This window comes from Xyrauchen texanus, chromosome 3 (genome assembly GCF_025860055.1).
Source record: "Xyrauchen texanus isolate HMW12.3.18 chromosome 3, RBS_HiC_50CHRs, whole genome shotgun sequence".
Taxonomy (NCBI): domain Eukaryota; kingdom Metazoa; phylum Chordata; class Actinopteri; order Cypriniformes; family Catostomidae; genus Xyrauchen; species Xyrauchen texanus.
The window spans coordinates 30,685,978-30,712,488 of record NC_068278.1 but is presented as its reverse complement, the minus strand read 5'-3'; the positions used below and the strand labels follow the sequence as shown (position 1 = coordinate 30,712,488).

The 26,511-nt window shown below is 38.9% G+C and overlaps 1 protein-coding gene across 2 annotated transcripts in view; it reads left to right on the top strand.

Moving 5' to 3' along the window:
- LOC127625798 (latent-transforming growth factor beta-binding protein 3-like) overlaps positions 1 to 26,511 on the top strand; it is a 66,059-nt gene that overhangs the window by 12,102 nt on the left and 27,446 nt on the right. For both annotated transcript variants that reach the window (XM_052101169.1, XM_052101159.1), the window contains exons 2-14: positions 15,580 to 15,728; positions 18,554 to 18,677; positions 18,794 to 18,960; positions 19,049 to 19,154; positions 19,741 to 19,827; positions 24,163 to 24,282; positions 24,386 to 24,541; positions 24,711 to 24,827; positions 24,918 to 24,931; positions 25,062 to 25,131; positions 25,261 to 25,347; positions 25,556 to 25,681; positions 25,864 to 25,989. In XM_052101169.1, coding sequence (XP_051957129.1) covers positions 15,580 to 15,728; positions 18,554 to 18,677; positions 18,794 to 18,960; positions 19,049 to 19,154; positions 19,741 to 19,827; positions 24,163 to 24,282; positions 24,386 to 24,541; positions 24,711 to 24,827; positions 24,918 to 24,931; positions 25,062 to 25,131; positions 25,261 to 25,347; positions 25,556 to 25,681; positions 25,864 to 25,989 — 1,449 coding nt within the window. The remainder of the gene's footprint in view (positions 1 to 15,579; positions 15,729 to 18,553; positions 18,678 to 18,793; positions 18,961 to 19,048; positions 19,155 to 19,740; positions 19,828 to 24,162; positions 24,283 to 24,385; positions 24,542 to 24,710; positions 24,828 to 24,917; positions 24,932 to 25,061; positions 25,132 to 25,260; positions 25,348 to 25,555; positions 25,682 to 25,863; positions 25,990 to 26,511) is intronic.

Sequence of the window (26,511 nt, the reverse complement as noted above, 5' to 3'; positions counted from 1 at the left end):
ATCATTTAAGTTACACTTCACTATAATATAGATATTATAAAAGATGCAACTCTTATGACACGGAAACGCTGCTAGTAAACACGCCACAATACTACAGGTCTAGGGAACTATACTAAACAGGCTTCCACTCACAAAATCCAAACTAACTGTCCCTACATAATGTAATATGTCGTGGGAGTCAGTTCTAACCAGAATGTATGTGTGTGTGTGTGGACATGTTTATGTGGTTTACAAGGACTATTTTTTTTATTACAAACTGGGGTATTATTACAAGGGTATTATGCTATAAATGTGGTTTATGAGGACATTTCTAGTGTCCCTGTAATTTAAATAGCTTAAAAAACATATTAAACAATGTTTTATTGAAAATGTAAAAATGCAGAAAGTTTTTTGTGAGGGTTAGGTTTAGGGGATAGAATCTTTAGTTTGTACAGTATAAAAATCATTATGTCTATGGAAAGTTCCCATAATGATAGGTAGACCAACATATTATCTGGTGCTAAAAAAATTAATCTGTGTGAGAAGGTGGATGGATGTAAATGAGGGCATGCTAAGCTAGTAAGCTAGTGAGATCAGGGCACTGTTGCTTTGGGTTGTTTTAAAGTGCTTTTTCCTTTTTAATATCTTGTCTGTCATTTTCATGTCACAGTCTCGGCTGACTATAGATATAAATAAGATGTACAGTTTATGAATAAATAATCAATACAAACATAATTTGTTTGTGGTTATGTCATGTGCCTGTGTGCCCAAGAGAGCACATAATCTACAATATGTGTGTATGTGTCTGAGCTTGCTGGCCTTTGAGCCAGTGTATCTGAGGAATGTAAAAGTTCTTTGCTTCTGCACCACTGTACCAATGTACGGTAGACTTACTCTTTTTCTCACACACATACTTAATGGCCCAGTTCCCGCTCAGCCACTACTGCATTATGGGAAAGCAGCCCACACTCCTTTGGCACCTAAAACACATGTGTGAATGTTTTAAACAGGCTAGTTTTTTTCTTTCTATCTTTTTCTATCTCCTTCTTTCCAAAGTTCTGAAAAGGTTATACTTGTTTCCTTTGTTTTGGAAAATACCTTTATTGCCAAAAGTCTGCTGTATGAAAAGTCTTTGTGTCTTGGAGTCTTGATGAAAGACTTTGTACATAATCTTTTTAATACTGTACCTATGTGCTTGTGAAAGGTACATTTTTGGGGGTTAGAAACATTTAGTTAAGCACAAGATATGATTGATACATGGCATGCCAATCTACTCTGAAGAACACAGAGGTAGAGAGCTGACTGATAAAAGCCTTGTGGTAACAATTTTGGAGTTTGTTTTTTTATACTTGTGTTTAACTTTATTAACAATGGCCTTGAAATGATTAAATGTTGCTTTGTTTTACAAATCTCATTGTGTAACAACATGGAACAATGTAGTAGTTTAAAGCCTTTTATGAAAATGATATACCAATCTAAAAAATTATAGTCTAATGATTAATAATTAGAGGTAGACTGATAGTGTGTTTTGCTGATATGATAACTAGGTGGTGGAAATGCTGATAACTGATTAATTGGCCGATATTATTTTTAATTGTTTATAGAATGTTGAAAAAATGGCTTAGTCTTTCCTTACTGTGACTGGCATAGAGGCTACAAGAATCCAAAATGAATAAAATACCAGATAATACCGGAAAAAAATGAAGATTTGGTGCATAACAATGGACTTTTAAACAAGCCTGAATCACACCAAGGACTTTCTTTTTAATTGACAGAGACATGGCTCTGTTACAATGCTCTATATTTAAGTATTAATTTAATTAAGCTTTTTATATCTTATATATTCACCAGATGAAGGATGTATATTATATTTATTTGACTCTCTATGTTGAATCTCTTGGAGAAACAATTGACATAATAGAGATTTAAAGGGGTCATGAACTGCCTTTTTTATTTTGTACTGGTCTCTAAGGTCCACTTATAATGTTATTAAGATTTTTACATAAAAATCATCATAATTTATAAGTAAAAGGCTATTTTCTGTCCTGTTTTGACCCCCTCATCGGAACAAGAATAGATGTGACAGATTGTAGACTCAGAAGTAAACGCCCACTGGTATGATTGGCTAACAGTTTTGCTGTGTGCCCACCGATGTAAACTTCTGTATGAATGTTTGACAGCCTACATCCTTCATAGATGGACGCTGCTGTGATTTAGGTTAAAAACGCATAAATACTCATATCAAACGATATGTAATAACAGACAAAGCAATAGTGACCACGTAATAAAAACAGTTGCTCACACTTGTGTGGTGCAACATTACTGCTGGATCCAATAGAGTCGGCACAGCATAAGCTTTTACTTTCAATCTTTCTGAAAATCCTGCGTCGAATTTTGCCTTGTTTGTAAATGAATCTGCGGTAAAATGAAGCGAACAAAGGACTAAGTTCTTACTGATGTGGTCTGGAACTTCATTAAAAATAAAGTTCATCCACTCTTTCCTAATGTTGGGATCAGAAGGAAGGCAATGCAAAGACTGTATTTTTCCACAACTTGGCAATGTCTTGTTGTCTTTGTCATTTTTATTGTTTGGATTCTGCGTAGACCTGCGTTTGCCTCTCTCGTTATTTACCTACTACATGCGTGAATTGGTGGACGGGGCTAAACAGGCAGTGATGTAGAAGCAGGCGTTGATCTTCTTCTGTGGATGCGGTGTTTAGCCACACTATTATGTAATAAAGTGGCACATTACACATCCTGTCGTTTTGGCAGATTGGCTTCAATATAAGCTGTTTTTAGACTAACGAGAAAGTTTTGAGTTCTGAAATTTACAGGATGTTTTTATAGTACAATGACCTCTTATATGTCAAAAGATCAAGGGAATTTTGAATTCTCAGTTCATGACCCCTTAATTTATAATTGTGTCTTTCCTAAGGAATGCTTTATTAAATTAGCATTTACCTGCCATTTGACAGATACTGAGTATAGTCTGTTGTAGCCCTGCAACATAACATTTGAGTATTTTAACAATCACATTACACAAAAGTGATCTGACAATCAGAATATGGCAGACATTTCAGTAAGATATTTGATAAACTCACATTCAAGGACTTTTTAAGGTTGTTTTCCCAAGTATTCTGGTATTTCAATTTCTGAAAATCAAGCACTTTAAGGAACGTGTAAGAACCCTGCTATAGTGAAACTGATTTATCCCACTACTGTGGCAGATTTATGGATTCAGCTGCCTTTATACTCTGGTGTGCGAAAGCTGGTATGCAATTTTCAGCTTCTTAAACACAGTGATTTTCAGATGGGCAGTGGATAGACATGCAAGGCAGACACCCCCCATTAACCAGCAAATAAAATAAAATATCATCACACAGTCTATTCTGTCATGTACACCCCACCCATCAATCCACGCTCACATACAATACACACAGATTGGGTCTGTTAAATCTATTAACATTCTCTTTGGCTCAGACAAAAGAGTAAGAAAGAATTTGTGATTCCTCTGATATCATAAGCACATAACATTTTGAGGCCTTACATTTTTTAGATTAAAGTACAAATTTTATAGACAGTCTAAGCCGATTTAGGGAAGGTGAATTTGAAGTACGAAAGCAAAAGATATACTAAACCATATGCCCCGAGAACTAAACACTACTGGGGAAAGTCTCATGTATGTGTGTGATTAAGTAGTGTAGTGAAGTCTTAAGCTGTATTGTTTTTTTTTAAACTTCTGTCTGTCTGGAGTACTGCAATTAACTCAGCAAGCACAGACACACTACATTCCCACACATGCTGACAGGTTCATACATAGTCACGCACATACAACCCTACTACCCAGAGTTATGACATGCACATCCATCCAAATACAGATTAATATAGGCAAAAACACAGGCCTCCACACAGAAAATCAGTCAGATTCCTGCATACACACCCTTTAGCCCACTAGCCCATTAAAGGTATACAGTACACAGACATTCAGTGTATGTCTCTGATATGATTACAAAGCCATTACCATGTCACAGACTGCCATCTTGTAAAGGGTTATGAGAAAGAAAGAAAGAAAGAGAAAGAAAGAAAGAAATGAAAAAAGTTTTTTTCCCCTTTTAGTTCTTCCATATTTTTCCTCCTAGGGCTATTCTTTTTTTTACTAGACGATTTGGTTACTTGATTATTTCTGTCATAAACTACTTTATTTTGATTGAAGTGTTTTTTTTAATTCTCTCACCATTCTCATAAAGTTCCCTCTGTGTCGTGCCCTCATGGATATAATATAAGAGAAGGTTTTTTTGTATTTATTTTTTAAGGAAAAGCAAGAATATCAATGCACTCAGAGCCAGAAATAGATTGGCCGTAGGGAGCACCAGGACCCACAGGTTGACTGTCAAAACCAAATTTAAGTAAACATACAAAGATTTTAAAGAGAGAAAAGGTTACAACATTGTCAGGTCAGCACATTGAAGCCATATTGGTGGATCCTGGCATAGTTCATAGACAGCATTCTCTAGGTTGGCACGAGGCATGTCCTTCCACAAAGCCTTCAGAAGTGTACTCCGCGTCTCTATAACAGATTAATGAGACGATGCTTCTTAACCACTCAAACAGAGCCTTAATCAGTTAGAGTGTGTGTGTGGGTGGAAGTCATAAGCACAAAGACACTCTCTGGCCAGCTGTAATTGTTTCCTTGTGTCCTCCTGATCAAGCTACAATAGAAGGTCAGCCACAGTCTGCTGCTGCCAGGTTCATTATACAAACATATAAGCTCATACACTACGGTATATTTGTACTGTATGTGTTTTTCGTAATATCTTCCAGTTGTCTCATTTCTGGCCTTGTAAATTGATTTCTGGCCTTAAACATTGACATTTTCCTTTTACATTGGTAAACATACATTATAGAACATAGTAGCACCCAACACAATGCAAGGAATAGGATTGGGAGGATAACTTTTTAAATGTAATCCGTTACAAATTCTGATTACTAAATAAAAATGTAATCAGTAACCTAATCCAATTGACACAAGAAGAAATGACTTTAATCATATTACATTTAATAATTTTTGGACTACCTTAAGGCAGAGGTGGGTGACTCGAGTTACATGACCTGACTCGAGTCAAGTCGCAAATTTAAGGACTTGTGACTTGAAGAAAATGACTTGACTTGACTTTGACTTGAGAACCAGTGACTCGAGACTTGACTTTGACTTTAACTACATGACTGGACAATGACTTGACTGTTTTTTATTATTATTATTTTTAATATCTTATTATAAACAGTAACAAAATGTGTTTAAAAAGATTTTGCAACATCAATTAATTCATATGCAAAAATGTAACCCTGCCAGCACCACTGATCTGCATCTGCGCAGTTAACACAAGCAAAAATGACAGATGATTGTCAAGTTCCCAAAATAATCTCCTTTGGATATAAAAATTTCAAATTGGATTGTGTGAATTAAAAAAAAGTATGAAAATATGCAACACAAAAATATCTGATACAACCACCACAACCTCAAATTTCATCAGACATTTAAAAACCACAAGGAAAGTAAAGTAAATAATTTCATTATCATTTCATTATCCAGAAAGATTAATATGTAAATTTACAGTTCAAATGTTTGAGGGTTGTCAGTAAATTTAAATGATTCACGATAAATCTCATGTTTTGTAGCACGACAAGTTTGAAATGACCCGACAATTACTCTCTAAATGTGTGTGTGCCTCTTCTAAACCTTCTCAACAGTCAAGAAAATATAATAACCATTTGTTGGCAATATAAAAACATAACAGGCAGAATTGCAGTCACAACACTTCATTTAATACATGACAAGTAGTATAATATATACACAATGACTCGTGATGAAATCCAAGCGCTCTCATAGTGATTATGACTTCTGAAGACTTTAACTAAAGCCCTTGAATGCAATACTTTTATGACTATTTTATATAAATGTCTCTCTGATGTAGGGCTGCCCCCGACCAAAGATTTTCCTAGTAATTTAAGCCATTAGTCGACTATATTTTGGCCAGCATCCAAAAATGGTTTTAGTTCCAGGGCTGAGAAAGAATGTTATAAGTAACATTGATAACACTGTTCTACATTACAGAGAAATACTAAATTGTAATAATGAGCCTTTAAAATATAATTTTTACAAGCGCATGAACAAAGAGAACCGCATCCATGCTGGCAAAAGCGGTAATGATTCTGAATGTGTCGGAAAAACCAGCAAGAGACTGTCTGAACATTTTGTTAATTTATAGAGAGAAATGCATATTAGGGTTGTGCCAACAGACGATGATCTCGGGGATTGACGATGGTCAGAGTGATCGCAAATAGCTGATGCCTTTGCCGATGTCAAGGCGATATTTGGCATGTTTTCCCATTAATGTATTAAATTATTATTATTATTATTATTAGGCTATTATTATTATCAGATTAATATTTCTAATAATTTGCCGTTAGACAAACAGACACATGCTTGAAGAAACACTTTATTATATTTTTAAGAACAGATTACAGAAAAGCCACCTATGCACATGTCTGACACGCTGATACAGGGACATGCAGTCTTGTGGAGCACACGCATGTTTCTTTGTTTCTGTCTTCTGATTTTATTTATTTATTTTTTTTTGCAAGAACAGTATCGTCTATAAGTGCTGCAAATGACCTCAGACTTCTCAGCTCAGGAGGTGCTTTGAATTCAGTTCGCTTTATTTCCACAGAGCAGTTCCTTGTGACCACAGCTCTGCATCCTATAGCCTATACATCTGTGATTAAAACATAAAATAATACAAAAACACGTTCACCTCAAACCATGATTTATATTTCAGTGATTACAATCATCATACATTTATAATTGTTTTTATGTCTTCATTTGTTAATAATAGTCAAAATAATTTTCCACCTGCATGTTTAGACAGAGACTTGCTTGACAGTAAATGGAAAGTTGGTTACTCTCTCTCTCTCTCTCTCTCTCTCTCTCTCTCTATATATCTCTCTATCTATATCTATCTATATATATATATATATATACTTTATTTGACCACTTCATTATTTTATTTGCATTTTCATTTAGTTTGGAGTGCAATTTGAATTTAGAAATTTATTTTATTTCAGTTTTTCGTTTTTTTAAATAAATGAATTAAATTTAAATGCAAAATCACTGAAGCAAGAATATTCACCAATCCCTCAGCCCAAGAGTTGCAGATGTAATTGGATATTGGAATAGCAGTGTATATATATATATATATATATATATATATATATATACAGTGAGGAAAATAAGTATTTGAACACCCTGCTATTTTGCAAGTTCTCCCACTTGGAAATCATGGAGGGGTCTGAAATTGTCATCGTAGGTGCATGTCCACTGTGAGAGACATAATCTAAAAAAAAATCCAGAAATCACAATGTATGATTTTTTAACTATTTATTTGTATGATACAGCTGCAAATAAGTATTTGAACACCTGTCTATCAGCTAGAATTCTGACCCTCAAAGACCTGTTAGTCTGCCTTTAAAATGTCCACCTCCACTCCATTTATTATCCTAAATTAGATGCACCTGTTTGAGGTCGTTAGCTGCATAAAGACACCTGTCCACCCCATACAATCAGTAAGAATCCAACTACTAACATGGCCAAGACCAAAGAGCTGTCCAAAGACACTAGAGACAAAATTGTACACCTCCACAAGGCTGGAAAGGGCTACAGGGAAATTGCCAAGCAGCTTGGTGAAAAAAGGTCCACTGTTGGAGCAATCATTAGAAAATGGAAGAAGCTAAACATGACTGTCAATCTCCCTCGGACTGGGGCCCCATGCAAGATCTCACCTCGTGGGGTCTCAATGATCCTAAGAAAGGTGAGAAATCAGCCCAGAACTACAGGGGAGGAGCTGGTCAATGACCTGAAAAGAGCTGGGACCACCGTTTCCAAGGTTACTTTTGGTAATACACTAAGACGTCATGGTCTGAAATCATGCATGGCACGGAAGGTTCCCCTGCTTAAACCAGCACATGTCAAGGCCCGTCTTATGTTAGCCAATGACCATTTGGATGATCCAGAGGAGTCATGGGAGAAAGTCATGTGGTCAGATGAGACCAAAATAGAACTTTTTGGTCATAATTCCACTAACCGTGTTTGGAGGAAGAAGAATGATGAGTACCATCCCAAGAACACCATCCCTACTGTGAAGCATGGGGGTGGTAGCATCATGCTTTGGGGGTGTTTTTCTGCACATGGGACAGGGTGACTGCACTGTATTAAGGAGAGGATGACCGGGGCCATGTATTGCGAGATTTTGGGGAACAACCTCCTTCCCTCAGTTAGAGCATTGAAGATGGGTCGAGGCTGGGTCTTCCAACATGACAATGACCCGAAGCACACAGCCAGGATATCCAAGGAGTGGCTCTGTAAGAAGCATATCAAGGTTCTGGCGTGGCCTAGCCAGTCTCCAGACCTAAACCCAATAGAGAATCTTTGGAGGGAGCTCAAACTCTGTGTTTCTCAGCGACAGCCCAGAAACCTGACTGATCTAGAGAAGATCTGTGTGGAGGAGTGGACCAGAATCCCTCCTGCAGTGTGTGCAAACCTGGTGAAAAACTACAGGAAACGTTTGACCTCTGTAATTGCAAACAAAGGCTACTGTACCAAATATTAACATTGATTTTCTCAGGTGTTCAAATACTTATTTGCAGCTGTATCATACAAATAAATAGTTAAAAAATCATACATTGTGATTTCTGGATTTTTTTTAGATTATGTCTCTCACAGTGGACATGCACCTACGATGACAATTTCAGACCCCTCCATGATTTCTAAGTGGGAGAACTTGCAAAATAGCAGGGTGTTCAAATACTTATTTTCCTCACTGTATATATATATATATATATATATATATATATATGTATATATGTGTGTATATATATCGTGAAGGAGGGGAAAAAATAATTTATTCACATACATGATGTATTTTCACGAATATCGAAATACCTGACTGGTAAAGAATGCACGGATGCACGAATGCACATTTTAATTGCACTTATTTTTTCCAGTTTCAATTAAATTTTTTGTTAAAATATATAAAAAATAAAGTTCAGAAGTTTGAAATCAAGGTGTCTTGCTTTATTTTGAAGGCTTAACCCTAACCATGTTTAATGAAATTACTCCATAGTACCACCTAGCGTCCAACCAGCGGTAATACCGGTTTGTCGGTATTTTTCTGCGACCAACCGACCAATCAAAACTTGGTTGAATATCAGGGGGCAGTCCTACTCTGAAGGGAACTGACTGTTTTCAAAAGTTTCTATGGCATTTTCTTTTCATCTTACCTCCTTATAATGCCTAATATAGTATTGTTTATAAGTGCAGGGCTGCTTTGTGTACAGGCGTTACCAGGATAACAGCTATATTTCTGCTGCATAAGCGCCACCTACTGTCAGAGAGTGAATTTACATTTTCATTCAGCCCGTCTGCCGTTTTTCTTAGTCAATGTGAAAATCTGACTGCATTTTGACACAGCATACAGTGTCATACAGTGTCATACATTTTAACCGGTTAATTTAAAAAATCAAAATAATTCAGATAATGAGGTATCTAGAATTATTCACAGTATTTTAAGTGCCCATGATAAAAAAATTGTTTTTTTAAATGATTTTTTTATTAACACAATTTACTAATTTACAGTATATATATATATATATTGTATAACACATTACTGTTATACAATTCATATTAAAAAAAAAATATTTCAAGATTTATATAAGTTCATCTTTTCAGAGCAAAAATAAATATTCATTTAAAAAATGAACCTCTATTTATTTTAGTACTATGGCTTGACTCGACTTGACTTGAAACTAATCATGACTCGACTTGATTTGCTTGAGGTGAGTCACTGACTTGAACATATGTGACTTGCTCCCACCTCTGCCTTAGGGTCACATTTGTGAATAAAGTCAAAAGAAAATAAATATGATCTTGAAGACTGGTTTAATGCCTTCCGGATGCAAACAAAACGTGTTCAAATAATGTTGTAAGTAATGAAGCTATTATTATATATATAGGAAAAAAACATGAAAAACAGGGACACGATAGGAAAATAGAATATGTTAAAATGTGGAACAACTCAGTATTTTGTTATACAAATCAGGTGAGTCCTCAAACTGCTACAGAGAATACAGAAAAAAAAATTTCATAAGAACTCAATTAATTTGGTAAAATGTGCAAAATTTGTATTTTTTTAATAATAATTGTTGTCCCTATTGCTGTTGTCATTACATCACAAAAGCATTTCAGATGATAACTTTAGATTTTCAACTGAAGTAATGATGGAAATGAGAAGTGACAGTGAAGTTTTGACAACAGGCATCCTGTGTACAGGAATATGGTCCATTCCCTTTTCTTCTTTGAAGAGACATGAGAATGTTGAAATTTAAATGAAAATAATGTATTTTCCCCAGTGGCCACTGCAGTGAAATAGCCCTTTTTATGGCTTCACTTTGTTTGCCTCGAGAGCACAGTGATGATCCAAGACAGGTGTTATTTGCCCATCCGACATTAAGTGGCACTTCTGACATGTGAGTTACAAGAGAGAACTAGAAGAGATGTCGAGCGTGTATCTGATCATATCTGTACCACTCTAAAGCTAGCAGCAGCCTTTATAATTTTACGTCAGTAGGATTTTTTGTTTCTTTTGTTGTAAATAAAAAAATGGAATCCTGATAATATTCCAAATTTTTACAAAATGTTCCTGTAATCTGATTAAATTGGTGTTTGTAACTAACAGATTACAGTAACAAATTTTCGCTGTTAAAAGTAGTCCATTACTTCCCCAGCCTGGCCAGGACAGAATAGTATAGTAGTGTGTGTTCTTGTATGTCTAAGGAGTCTTAACACTGACATTGTCAATAGTATCATGAGTAGAGTAAATTGTTCATAGATGAAAGTAATCTGACATCACACTGCAGAAAAACCACACTTCCGGGTTTTTTCGAGCAGCAGATTTCAATAGTGGAAATAGGCAGCGCTGCAGTTTTAATAATCTTTTAAGCTTTATAGAATGTAATAATGTTTGTAAATGCTAATAACAGTTATTATAAAGGAATATCTGTGGTTTACATTGAAGTAAGTATGTGGGTTCTTTTATGATAAAATTATGATCAAGCTTAAACTTGGTTCAATGAGCCTGTATGATTATGTCAGACATGCAACAGGTTGATGAATACACATCCTCACACGTTTAACACATTTCTAAAGCCTAAAAATGTGGGTACTTAGAAATGAAAACTACCATCAGACATACAATATGTGTCTTAACTGCTTAAATTATTAACCCACATACTACAAATAATAATATTTTACTTCAATATGGTAATTTTTTAAAATACTCCACATATTTCATATTAGCAAACTATAGTTTTGGCAAATTGTTTAGGAAATCTACGTTGTGCCTGACATAAGTAATTTTTCCAACAATTGTATACAGACCGATTGTGCCACTTTTAATTGACTATATCACAATTCCAGTGGGTCAGAAGTTTACATAAACTAAGTCAACTGTGCCTTTAAGCAGCTTGGAAAATGATGTCAACTCTTTAGGCAATTAGCTAATTAGCTTCTGACAGGCTAATTGGAGTGAATTGGAGGTGTCCCTGTGGATGTATTTTAAGGCCTACCTTCAAACTCAGTGCCTCATTGCTTGACATAATGGGAAAATCAAAAGACATCAAAAGACCTCAGAAAAAAATTGTGGACCACCACAAATCTGGTTCATCCTTGGGAGTAATTTCCAAATGCCTGAATGTACCATGTTCATCTGTATAAACAATAATGTGCAAGTATAAACACCATGGGTCCACACAGCCATCATACAGCTCAGGAAGAAGACATATTCTGTCTCCTAGAGATGGTGTGAAAAGTGCAAATCAATCCCAGAAAAACAGCCAATGACTGCTGGAAGAAACAGTTTGACAAGTATCTACACTCACCTAAAGGATTATTAGGAACACCATACTAATACTGTGTTTGACCCCCTTTCGCCTTCAGAACTGCCTTAATTCTACGTGGCATTGATTCAACAAGGTGCTGAAAGCATTCTTTAGAAATGTTGGCCCATATTGATAGGATAGTATCTTGCAGTTGATGGAGATTTGTGGGATGCACATCCAGGGCACGAAGCTCCCGTTCCACCACATCCCAAAGATGCTCTATTGGGTTGAGATCTGGTGACTGTGGGGGCCATTTTAGTACAGTGAACTCATTGTCATGTTCAAGAAACCAATCTGAAATGATTCGAGCTTTGTGACATGGTGCATTATCCTGCTGGAAGTAGCCATCAGAGGATGGGTACATGGTGGCCATAAAGGGATGGACATGGTCAGAAACAATGCTCAGGTAGGCCCTGGCATTTAAACGATGCCCAATTGGCACTAAGGGGCCTAAAGTGTGCCAAGAAAACATCCCCCACACCATTACACCAGCACCACCAGCCTGCACAGTGGTAACAAGGCATGATGGATCCATGTTCTCATTCTGTTTACGCCAAATTCTGACACTACCATCTGAATGTCTCAACAGAAATCGAGACTCATCAGACCAGGCAACATTTTTCCAGTCTTCAACTGTCCAATTTTGGTTAGCTCTTGCAAATTGTAGCCTCTTTTTCCTATTTGTAGTGGAGATGAGTGGTACCCGGTGGGGTCTTCTGCTGTTGTAGCCCATCCGCCTCAAGGTTGTGCGTGTTGTGGCTTCACAAATGCTTTGCTGCATACCTCGGTTGTAACGAGTGGTTATTTCAGGCAAAGTTGCTCTCTGACCTCTAGCATCAACAAGGCATTTTCGCCCACAGGACTGCCACATACTGGATGTTTTTCCCTTTTCACACCATTCTTTGTAAACCCTAGAAATGGTTGTGCGTGAAAATCCCAGTAACTGAGCAGATTGTGAAATACTCAGACCGGCCCGTCTGGCACCAACAACCATGCCACGCTCAAAATTGCTTAAATCACCTTTCTTTCCCTTTCTGACATTCAGTTTGTAGTTCAGGAGATTGTCTTGACCAGGACCGCACCCCTAAATGCATTGAAGCAACTGCCATGTGATTGGTTGATTAGATAATTGCATTAATGTGAAATTGAACAGGTGTTCCTAATAATCCTTTAGGTGAGTGTATATCCACAGTAAAACGAGTCCTATATCGACATAACCAGAAAGGCTGCTCAGCAAGGAGGAAGCCACTGCTCCAAAACCACTATAAAAAAGCCAGACTACAGTTTGCAGGTGCACATGGGGACAAAGATCGTATTTTTACACTGATCTGATGAAATGATAATTGAACTGTTTGGCCATAATGACCATCATTATGCCTGGAGGAAAAGATTGAGTCTTACAAGCCAAAGAACGCCATCCCAACCGTGAAGCATGGGAGTGGCAGCATCATGTTGTGGGGGTGCTTTGCTTCAAGAGGGACTGGTGCACTTCACAAAATAAATGGTATCGTGAGGTGGGGAAATTATGTGGATATATTGAAACGTCATCTCAAGACATCAGCAAGAAAGTTAAAGCTCATTTGCAAATGGGTCTTCCAAATGGACAGTGACCACAAGCATACCTCAAAAGTTGTGGCAAAATGGCTGAAGGACAACAAAGACAAGGTATTGGAGTGGCCATTACAAAGACATGACCTCAATCCAATAGAAAATCTGTGGACAGAACTGAAAAAGTGTGTGTAAGATAGGAGGCATACAAACATGACTCAGTTACACCAGTTCTGTCTAAAGGAATGGGCCAAAATTCCAGCAACTTATTGTGAGAAGCATATGGAAGGCTACCCAAAACGTTTGACCCAAGTTAAACTATTTAAAGGCAATGATACCAAATACTAACAAAGTGTATGTAAACTTCTGACCCACTGGGAATGTGATGAATGAAATAAAAGCTGAAATAAATAATTCTCTCTACTATTATTCTGACATTTCACATTCTTAATATAAAGTACTGATCCTAACTGACCTAAGACAGGGAATGTTTTCTATGATTAAATGTCAGGAATTGTGAAAAGAATATTTGGTGAGTGAAAAACTTATGAGTTTAATTATATTTGACTAAGGTGTATGTAAACGTCTGACTTCAACTATAGTGGTCTTGATCATCATTAGATCATATATGACCTTGTATCTGTCACAGTGACAGCACTTTTAATCTGCGTTTGCACGATTTCTTCGTAAAAGTTAAAATCCACCAAAAGCTGCTGTGGTTCAATTGGGTCTAATAAAGCAGACACGACAACAATGACAGTGACCCATGAAATATCATCATTTATGTAAAATCCTGTGTTTTCCCTGATGCATGATTTGGTGGAAATTTAAAGAAGCCCTAATCTCCAATAATCACTGGGAAACGGGGTGTTTCAACCCCACAAATAGCACTCTTTGGACAGTTTCAGCACAATTTGAGTAAAGCACCCATAGCAGTTATTTCCTGAGTTACCAAAAGAACCCGGAAGGGGTGGGGCAGAGCATTTGTTTGTAAACATTAACTTCATATATAACATCATCCATCTAATTGTTATTACATTTTCACAATTATGCCAAAAATCATAATTCTTGATTATTTCCCTTGATATTGTAATTGTGATTATTACTGTTGATTCATAAACTTTCAACACATCTGAATTCTGTGTGGTCAAATTTTGAGGGGTAATTTATAATTTGCTACATAAGTCTGTGAATGTTTTTAAAGCACAAAAAAGTAAAATAATCTGTTCACCGTTTCTCTAAGAACTAAAATCTTCAAAAATAAAAATAAAAAATCTTCAAAATGGTTGGTCAAGATTACGTTCAAAGAACATGTTTCAAATCTGCAATAAAATCTGGTAACAATGGTATCATACATTGTGCTACTTTTGCTCAGGTCACGCTTAAAAAAATTCTATTTTTCAGTCTTGTTCAGCTAATGCTAATGCACATTCTAGAGTTGATTCACAGGTGAACTCTTTATCTAAAAGCAGATTGGCTCTTTTACATGCATGGCGGAACTTTTTACAGCCGTTGGGTGTTCCAATTTATCCAAACCATTAATAGCAGTGAGAACGCTAGCAAAGGAAATGTCTGTGACTGGTTACAATGCTCAACCGTATATGTTTAAATGTTTTCTTTGCTGTAAATCCATAACATTGGCAATGGTTTGGCATTCTTGCATGAAATATTTGGTCTCTCCAGGCTTGCTATATAGTTTGTCTCTTATTTAAATCATCAGCTGTGATTTTAAAATGGAACTTTTCATTTGCCCCTCTTCAGCAGTCACCAAAAATACTGCTGAATAACTTAAAGAGTAGAGTAGATATTTATACATTAGAACAGAATAGAATAACTGACAGATACTGATACTTTTCCCCATCTGAAACACATGAGCTTTGCCAGTGTGTTCTGGAATTAACCTGGTTTAGCCTGGTCTGATATTTCAGCCCACACAAGAGAGCTCTAAAACAACCTTAGCCTATAAACACACCACAGTATAAAACAGATTTTTTTGTGACAGTGAAAATCAAATGCAGTCAGATCAAATGAAGTCTTTCATGTGTAATCTCTTTCTGTTTGCAGTGGTGTGTCCTCTCACCTGTATGAATGGAGGAGTGTGTAGTACTCGTACACACTGTCTTTGCCCACCAGGCTTCACTGGACGCCTCTGCCAATACCCTGTTCGAACTCAAGCTTCTCGTGGAAACAAGCAGCCTGTCTACACCCTGCAGGTGGCGATCTTCAACTCATTTACTAATCGTGTTTGCACATGGTATTAATGTCCATCTTGGGCAGGGGCGCTTTAAGGTACCTCTGGGCCCATGGGCTCGCTGGCATTGAACAAGCACTACACAGATGCCTTTAATGGTTGCGTACTGTCACCATGTCAACAACCATGTCTCCCGCTGAAAGCATTTAAACGTGCTCCTCCCACAAACACAGATAGGGGGAAATGGGCCCCATGGCCGCGAGCTGGGCCCCATGGGAGTTGTAGGCCCCTGGGCGTCAGCTCATATAAGCCTGTGTGCTAATGCGCCCCTGATCTTGTTTGATCTGATCACAAGTGGTCAGGTGAGACAGATTGTTGTTTACTCCTGGTAGTAACCAGTGTCTTCTGTTGCATTTGTGGTCCAATATGATCAAATGCAAAATCAACATGCTGCTTCCAAATGTATCATTACATAGACCCTATTATCCAGAATTACTGACAAGCGTTCACCTTTACAAATGTCATGGGTTCTGATCCCTTGGAAAGCAGGAAGTAATCGCATTCACGAAGATTGCATTTTTGTATTATAAAATAAAATGTTTACTCCACTAATTGCTAGGGTTGTGGTTTGGATTAGGCAAGAGGGTTAGTTAAAATGTATTCCTGTTGAGTTATTTCATAATTTACAACTAAAAATAAAACTCAATTTTGCCACTACAGTGTGGACATTTTACCTCAACAACGCTTCCAGCTTCAGCCACTGGGTCAGTGGTTTGCATTTCAGTATGCACAGAGCGATTTCAGGAGCAAAACTTTTGACATCCTGTAGCCAAATTCAGTGTGATCAGTCTGTGTGGTCAGATTTTGAGGGGAGGGTCTCTAAATTCATGACTACATTTATAAATTACTACACTAGTGTGTTACTGAATGTTGAAAGCAAAAAACATCTGTGCACCGTTTTTCCCCAATAAACTTGATTTGTAATCTTACCACAAATATAATGATTCATTACTTAAGTCAACTACCTGTTTTAAATTAATTGAGGATGTGTATGGTTCACATGATCTGTATCACTGCATGTTGATTTATGGCACACTTAAAATTTTCAGTGAAGTCTTTTGCATGTACACCGATGAGCCAAAACATTATGACCACTCACAGGTGAACCGAACAACGTTGATCATCTTCTAACAAGGCACCATGTCAAGTTCTGGGTAGATTAGATGGTAAGCAAACAATCAGTTATTGTAGTCAAGGTGTTAAATGCAGAAGAAATGAGCAGGAGTAAAGACCTGAGTGACTTTGATAAAGGCCAAATTGTTATGGCCAGACGACTGGGTCAGAGCATCAATGAAATGGCAAGGTTTGTGTGGTGCTCCCAGTCAGTAGTGGTGAGTACCTACCAACAGTAGTCCGAGGATGGACTAATTACAAACTGGCGACAGGTTGTTGGGCACCCAAGGCTCATTGATGCGAGACTTTGGCACAAGTCACAGAAACTTTTAATGATGGTTACGGGAGGAATGTGTCACAACACACCGTGAACCGTGCTGCGTATCAGCTGTGTAGCCACAGACTGGTCAGAGTGCCCATGATGATCCCTGTTCACCGTCGAAAGCACCTACAATGGGCACGCGAGCATTGGAACTGGACCTTGGAGCAGTGGAAGAAGGTCACTTGGTCCAAAGAGTCACGTTTTCATATATAGCACATGGACGGCCATGTAAGTGTGCTCCATTTACTTGGGGAAGTGATGGCACCAGGGTGCACTGTGGGAAGGCGACAGGCCAGTTGAGGGATTGTGATGCTCTGGGTAATGTTCTGCTGGGAAACCCTGGGTCCGGCAATTAATGTCTTGGTGCCAGATACCACAGAACACCTTCAGGGGTATTGTAGAGCCCATGCCTCTGTGGTGCCGTGCTGTTTTGATGGAAGAGGACCAACCATCAAAGAGGAACAACAACATATTAGGCAGTTGGTCATATTGTTTTGGCTCATCAGTGTGTATGTAAGGGCTTTTCCAATTTCTCAGATCAGACAGTTAGTTTCTTTCTGCCATACATAGTCAGCAAAGTTTAAGGGTGTTTTCACACTAGTGCTTTTGGAGCATACCTGGGGTCATTTGATGTCTATGGTTTTTTTTTTCGTTGATGTGAACGCTGCTTTCTAAACATGAGGGTGGATCCACAAACTGCACCCAATTCTGTATGAAAAGATGGTCTGGGGTACGGTTCATGTAAACTCTATGATTTGCTGAGCAAAAAAAAACACTAACATTCTTAACATTTTTGCACATTCAATACATCCGCAGCAGACAAACGCAAATGCCGTTCTGTGTAAGTAAAGGAGAAGGGGGAAGGAATCGAACACAGGTTCAGACCAGACCAATCAATCGAACCAAGTGTGAAAACACCTTAAAACGCTTGTTGTAGTGCAACGGATTATTGAAGAGTGAGTACACATTATATCCTTTGATGTTGTCTGGGACACATCAGGATAGATCAGCATTTACACTTCAATGTAATTTGGTCACATGCTTTCTGACAACCTCTAAATGTGGTTTGAGTGATATGATCACAAAGCATTTTGGACCCCATTTACACCTGTCTTAGCGCTGTCAACTTGATGAATGTTAATACCAAGCATAAATGAGGCTTGTTTATAAAATATGTCCCCCAAGGAAAATTGACTGACAGAGAGGGGCAGAACCACGCCAACAGCAGGCTGAGATAAATAGAAAGAATATTTAAATAGCTGATGCAGTGTAATATGTCTCATGTCCCTTGAGGGTTTTGTGTAGACACTGATTTTTGTTTCAATTAATATATGACTGATAAATCTCTACAGGTGATGCCTGATTCCCAGGGTTTGTCTGATCAAGGCGGCACAGGTGGGCGACAGCAACTAGCACAGACTCACTCTGTATTCACACTGCCTTTATCACAAGGTGCTGGGCACCACTCCTCTGAAGGTAATCACAACATTTTCAGCTTTACTGAGCTGTCTTTGTTTTTTTATTGTTAAAAAAATATGAATATAACCCTCTTTTTAATCTTTTTCTTGATTTCTATTAATCCATCTTTCCAGTGCAGGTCAATGTCCATGTTCTTCATGCACCAGACACTTCAGTTGTCATTCATCCTTTCGAACAATCAGAGAACAAGCCCCACAGTACTAAGGCTGTGACCCGCCTTCCTCCACAGACACATAAGCCCAAGGGGAGGTGCTTCCAGGAAACCACACCCAAACAAGCTGTGAGTGACAGATGAAAATGGGATGATACTGATATCTGATTTGTCTATGAAATCAATTTCTCTAACTTATCTCTCTCTCTTTTTGTAGTGTAGTAGTAACCCTCTCCCTGGTCTGACCAATCAGGAAGACTGCTGTGGCAGTGTGGGTAATTCATGGGGCCAAAACAAATGTTACAAATGCCCTTTACTACCTTGTAAGTATCTAGTAAGTAATTAAAGATCACAAACACTTAATTGAAAGTTTAGAGCACAGTCAGACAGTGATGGCTCTCTGGAATATGTCTGGTTCTTTTTGAAAATCCTGGCCAGTTGAATGATTCTGTGTGTGAGCGGATGTGTGTTAGTATGAGTGTTTGCATTTGACTGTGTGTGAATGTCTGCGAGTGTCTTAGCAACATCATATTTTCCTATGCCACACCCTTTGCAGTAAAAGTAGACAAAAGTGAAGGATGGAAAATAGGATGAAAAAAATATTGGCTTTGGCAAATGCTTCTCTGGAAAGTCACTCTGTCTCTGTTTTCACATGTTCTTATACAGACGAGAAAATATCAAGCTTCAGAGAAAAGTTCCCACTGCAGCCCTTCACTCTCTCTCTTTTGCACAAACACATACAAATAAAAGAACCACATCACACACTCAGCAGCTCACTACACCACCAGTTTCCAAATAAAATCCAACATCTGCCTCATTCTCATTTTTATTTAGATTTGTTTTTACTTTCTTCTCATTTGCTGGATGTTTCATAGTAACGGTCTGAATTTCTGGGTTTCTCTCATTCAGATACTGGGAAACACCAGACTATAGTAGAGGAATTTGGCTCCACATGCCCTCAGGGATACAAGAGGCTCAACAGGACTCACTGCCAAGGTAATGAGTGCACACATGTGCCTGCTGGAAAGTTTACATAGTGTCATGGTTTTACTAATTGTAGATTGCTAATTAATTGACTCACTTTTAGCCAACTATGGTTGCAAGTTCCATCATTACCAAAATAGTTAAACTAGTTGTTGTTTCCCGAAACCAAAGTTCCATCAAACATTTGTAAACAGCACTGCTAAGTTGTGTTGTTTGAATAATTCTCCACCTGTAGATAGAAACATAGTTCCCTGATAGTTTGCAGTGTGGATATTATTTGATTCCGCTGAGGCTTCTGTATCTTCTATTCCATATATATCTTTCATTCCGTCAAGACATTGACCATGTTTACATGGAATTAAGAAGACTGCTTATTCCGGGGTTTTGCAGAAAGCAGCATTCTGAAAGATTACGTAAGCGCAAATGCAGATATTTAAGGGATTAAAAGGCTGTAAAGAGAAAGCGCTTTAACATGCATGACTTCTGTCAGAGACAGGGCAGGATTAAAGGAATAGTTCACCCAGAAATTAAAATTATCTCATGATTGACTCAACTTTAAGCCATCCCAGATGTGTATGTCTTTCCTTCTTCAATAGATCCAAAATGAAGATTTTTATAAGCATATTTCAGCTCTATATGTCCATACAATGAAAGTGAATGGGTGCCATGAGGCTGCTGACTGTTAGATGGTCCAAAAAGCATATTTAGGCAGCATAAATGTAATCCATATGACTCCAGTTGATCAATGAATGTCTTCTGAGGCAAATCAATAGGTTTGTGTAAAAAATAAATTGATGATTAAAACTTTATTCACTTTTTTAAAATGCTTCCTGCCACTAGTCGACTCATCACAGAGCTGTCACGTGATGCAAGCACAATGGTGCATTCACAAGAGAAGACGGAAGCGTGCTTTGTATACAACAGAAGAAAGAATGTAATGTGAGAGTTTGGTCATTTCAATCAGTTTCCCAGTGTTGGCATAAATTAATGATTTTCAGTGTAAAACTTTTTAATTATGGATTTGTTTCTTACACAAACCTATTGATTTGATTCAAAAGACATTCATCAACTGTAGATGTGTGGATACATTTTATGCTGCCTAAATGTGCCTTTTGGACCATCAAACAGCCAACAGGCTCATGGCACCCATTCACTTTATTTGTATGGACATACAGAGCTGAAATGTGCTAATAAAACCCTTCATTTAGGTTCTGCTGAAGAAGGAAAGACATAAACATCTAGGATGGCTTACGGGTGAGTAAATCATAAAAAAATAATAATTTTTGAGTGAACTAATCCTTTAAGACTACTGAGTTCCACTGGGCAAGAATTTATGGAGTATCTGTATGTATCTGCACTGTCTCCTGATGGCTCCTGAATTCTTGGCACATTTGTCTACCCCCTCTGCCTGATTCTGTCAGCCTGATCTCCTGTCCTACAGGTTTTTGTCTTCTGCCTGAGTTAGTCAGCCCTTGGCCTGGATCTATTGCCCTGCACCTTTCACATTTGAATGCCCTGCACCTTTCACCGGATTTGAAGCTCTGCCTGCCCCTGAGTTTGTCTGAGACCATTCCCTGTCTGGTCATATCTGCCTAGTTCTCTGCTCCCTCTGGCTATTAATCTCTGCCTGCCCTTACGGTTCAAAACCCAGCCTGCCATGACTTTTATCCCTGCCTGCCCCTCTTCGGCCTGGTCATCCTGCTTCACCTGCCTGCTGGTTGCAGATCTTGCCTAGCTATTGGAGTGTTCCTGCTCTCGCCTTATGGGGTCACTTTGAGTTCTGCCTCTGTTCTTTAATAAAGTTTCTCAGTTGTGGTTATCCTGCATTTGGGTCCTGTCTCACCATCTTTGGTCCTGACATAACGATCTGGCCAGCATGGACCCAGCAGGTGAAGACCCAGTTAGATCAGCTATTGCCCAGCAGGGTGCCCTGTTTGGTCATCACGAGAGCCAGCTTTCCATGGAGATGATGGCATCCCAGATCGCTGACCTCAGCGCCAAAGACTCAGGTCTGACCAGGACTCTGCCTTGGCTGCCGCTGCCACCACTGCTGTTCTGCTCCCTGTTTGACCAGCTCCCAAACCCAGGGTCAGTCCTGTCAAGCTGTCTTGACCTAGTGCTCTGTGGACTTTGCCCTCCAGCCACTTTCTCATCTGAAGAGTCCAAAGAAGCCTACATGATCACCCTGCACACAAGCCGGGCACGTGTGTGGGGAATCACCGTGTGGCTAGCCAAGCTCTTCCTTTAAGGAGTTTGAGGTAGAGATGATCAAGATGTTCGACTGATCAGTGCATGGGAGGGAAGAAGCATGGCACCTTGTTTCACTTTGCCAATCAGTCTCAGACTACTCTATCCAGTTCCGCACACTGGCAGCTTCCTGTGGCTAGAATGAGGCAGCCCAGTGGAATCAGTTCCTGCATGGGCTAGTGGATGAAATCCAGGATGAGATATTCACCCATGAGCTACCAGCCAAGTTTGATGATCTGGTGGACCTGGTCATCAGAATTGATCACCGGTTGGCAGTGCGCCTATGCAGCCATTTGAAATGTCTAGCTTGGGTGCCAGGAAGTGCACTTTCCCCGTGAGGTCAGTTCCGTTCCTGGGGGTTCATTATCTCGGCAGAAGGGATCCGCTTAGACCCAGCCATGGTAAGGGCCATCTCTGACTGGCCGGCTCCCAATTCTTGTAAGGCATTGCAGCGTTTTGGGGATTTGCCACCTGTGGTCAATTTCTCTTCGGCTGCCATATGATCTTTTCCAGATCCTGGACAACAGTTCATTGTGGAAGTGGATGCCTCAGAGGTCGGGGCAGTCCTTTCCCAGTGGTCCCTGAAGGATAATAAAGTGCACCTGTGAGCCTACTATACCCACCGCTTGTCCCCAGTCGAACTGAACTATATCGTCAGGAACAGGGAGCTGTTGGCGGTGTAGCTTTCCTTGGAGGAGTGGTGGCACTGGTTGAAGGGAGTGAGGGAACCCTTCTTGGTCTGGATGGATCAAGAAAACCTTTAGAACATCTCAGCAGGCCTGCTCGGCATTGTTCTTCGGCTTCAGCTTCACTCTCTCTTACCGTCCGAGCTCCAAAAATGTAAAACCTGACGCCCTGTCTCATCACTTCGCTGGCCCGGACAACAGCCACACTCCCGACCCGATCATCTCTCCTGAATGGGTAGTGGTGGCTGTCATTTGGGACATCGAGGCAGGGGTCAGAGAAGCCCTTCGTTCAGCTGAGGTGCTCGAGGGGTGCCCAGAGGGTCTGGTATTTGTGCCTAAATCTATCTGGTCCTCTATCCTCCAGTTGGGCCACTCATCAAGGCTTGCTTGCCATCCAGATGTGAGGAGGACCGCTGGTATCCATCTGCCAGTGGTTTTGGTGTCCTTCCATGTTTGGGGAGGTCCATCAGTTTATTGCAGCCTGCACGGTCTGTGCCCAGAATAAGCCTTCTTACAAGCCTCGCATTAGTCTGCTCCAGCCCCTCCCCATCTCCTCTTGTCCCTGGTCCCATATTATCCAGGAATTTGTCACAGGTCTTCCTCCATCCAGTGGCAATAAGGTCATCCTAACTGTGGTGAACTGCTTTTCCAAGGCGGTCCATTTCATTCTCCTCTCCAAGCTTCCTTCTGCTAAGGAGATGGTACTGGTGGTGGTAGATCATGTCTTCCAGATCCATGATCTTCTGGAGGATGTGAGCAGGCCATGCCTCAAGAAGCAGAAACTATCAAAACTCAATTGCACAAGATTAAGAATTTAATAAAACGTCAGTTGGATCAGTTACATCAGCATTGTAGAAAAAGATAATCTGCTGAATGTAAAAATGTTATACTATTTAGGGTGGTACAGGCTTAATCATGCTTCTTTTACAATTGCTTGAAATATTCTAATACCTGTTGAGTAAGAGAAGAGAACTTTGCAATTAATCAGCTTCATTGTAATCCAGATAAACAAAGATTTTAGCTGAAGTAATTCCCACTAACCTACTATTATAAAGGTATCAAATGACTAATGATTTAACCTTTAACCTAAATCCTCTATATTTAATGAAGAAACATAATTTAGTGCTTTCCTGAAAGAGAACACATACTTGTGCAGACAATTCAGTGTACATAGTACACTAAAAACCCTAATGCTCAAAATAATTAATTGTTTTTATAAATTTTTAAAACATTTAATAATACAAATTAGTTCAAATAAATTAACCTTGATGAGTATTTACAACGTTCTCTTTCTTTTGAGTTCATGAGACTGACACCTTTAAAGTAAACTGAATTGTTTACCGTTTTGAGTTTAGCAAACTTATATACTTATTGTTTATTTGTTGTTCTGTCCCTGTCTCTGTTGATATCTTAGACATAAATGAATGTATGATGCAGGGACTGTGTCAGAATGGAGAATGTTTAAACACACAAGGAAGTTTCCGTTGTACCTGCAAGCCTGGATATGTACTGACAGACAGAACACGCTGCATAGGTGAGGCAAAAACGTTGTGCAAGCTCACACAAATTTACACACAATTACAGAAGATTTGCAAACTATAACAAACATTCATACAGGACTTTAACTTCTGTCTTAGCATCAACTGTTGAGCAGGGTCTATGTTTTCGTATGGTTACGGAGGCAGGGAAATGTGAACATGCTCTTCCAACACGCCTGTCCCATGAGATATGCTGCTGCACTGTTGGTAAAGCATGGGGTAGCAACTGTGAGAGGTGTCCACAGGATGGCACAGGTGAGTGTGTTCGTCCCTGTGTGGAAGTCAGTCTCTAGATTGTGCACAACTTTAAACTTTAAAAGACTTGGACTCTTGGATGCACCAAACGCAAACAATTTAATATACACCTCTCGCTCTCTCTCTGATGGTCTAATTTTATATTTTATCTCACTCTGTGACTCAATAGCTGCCTTCAATAAGATCTGTCCAGCAGGGAAAGGGATGTCTTTCTTGACCTATCATGGAACTTTGTCCATTCAGCCCTTCCTGACTAGCATTGAACACAATCTCAAACCTGACACTGGTACAATAATTGGAATTACATTTTAATATTACAGTTGTTTTTATTTATAAAACTTAATTTTAATTGTATCTCTTTGTGTTTGTATTCCAGAGGTCAAGCCTCCGGTAAGATTGAAAGTAAAAATTTTCTGTCTAAACTACTGGTTCAGGGAAGAATAGAAATCAAGTTAAAATCACAATTTATATTAGGGTCTTTTCACAGTTCACCAAATTGATTTGTCCATTATGTCAACAGGAAGGCCCCATTCAGACAACCACGCCCATGCAGCATTTACCAGTCAGCCCGCACGGTCCTCGCATACCAGGTAGACTCATTCTTTAATTTCCAATTTATTAGAAAGGTATCTGTATCTATTTTTCATCTGCCTTTCTGTTTTTCCTTCGTTTTCATGTACTTACAATTTCTTTGAGTATTTATTTTGTTTCTTCTTCAGTCATTGTGGCTGAGCCAACTCCTCCTCCCATATCCTGGGTTCCCCCAGAGTCTGACTCACTGGAGGTGGCACAGACGCAGGTCTCACGTGAGTTCCAATAGTTGAACTCTCATTCAATTGTCAGATAATTGCAAAATATTTGTCTACGCTAAATTCCTCTTGGTAATTTATTGAGAATAATGGGCCACTCTGTGAATGTGCTAGCATTTGTGCATTCAAACAATTTTGTGTGCTCTGTATTTTTCTCGTTCATCGGTGTGTTGTGTGTGTGTCTGTCTGTGTTTGTGAACAACAGCAATGGATGACTGCAAACTGAACAGGAATATATGTGGTCATGGAGAGTGTGTAAACACACAGAATGGTTTTGTGTGCCACTGTTATACCGGATATCAACCACATGCTCAGAAAAAGAGTTGCGTGGGTAAGTACACACGTACTCTACAACCAATGAAATGCCAGAGTGATGTATCCTAAATGAAATACCCATATCTTCAGTGCACTAAAACCTCTCTAAATATAAAATATCCACACCTAAACATTGTAGTTATACACACACTGATAGATAGAATCCAAGATTACATTTCTGTCTCACTGTCTGTTTAGATGAAAATGAATGTGACTCTGAGCCATGCGGTAGAGGCACCTGCATTAACACTGTTGGTTCCTACCGATGCAACTGTCAACCTGGCTATAAACTTGCAGTGCCTCATGGGAAACGCAGATGTATTGGTGAGTGTCCATCAGAGTTACTGTTTATTCAGCCATTCAAAGACTCTTTTTGACAGCTACCAGTTATGGTAATTATGACCAGTCAGACCCTGTTTACACCTTGTATTAAGATGTGTTTCGGGTGATCATATGTGGTCAGGTGAGACACATGGATGTTTACACCTGGTCACTATGATTCACTGCATCGTTTTAAAGCACAACAAAGTCAGATAAGGCAAAGAATGCAAGAAAAAAATGTCAAGCTGAATTATACTTTATTTTAGTTATTTTATTTTTGTCTCAGACTCTGTTTCCACCTGGTATTAAGATGCATTGTCTAAACGGGGTCTAAATGTTTTGTGATCAGATCACAAAAAACACTTATGAATGAGGTCAAAAACGAATGTGAACACATCACATTTGAGGTCTAAATGCCTGTATGCATCCTGGCAGCAGTGAAGCATCACCCCTCACCTGTCAGTCAACTGATGCGCTAAAACAAGAGTTTAGAGTTTGCCAGTTACAAGTGGCTTTAAAAGGATA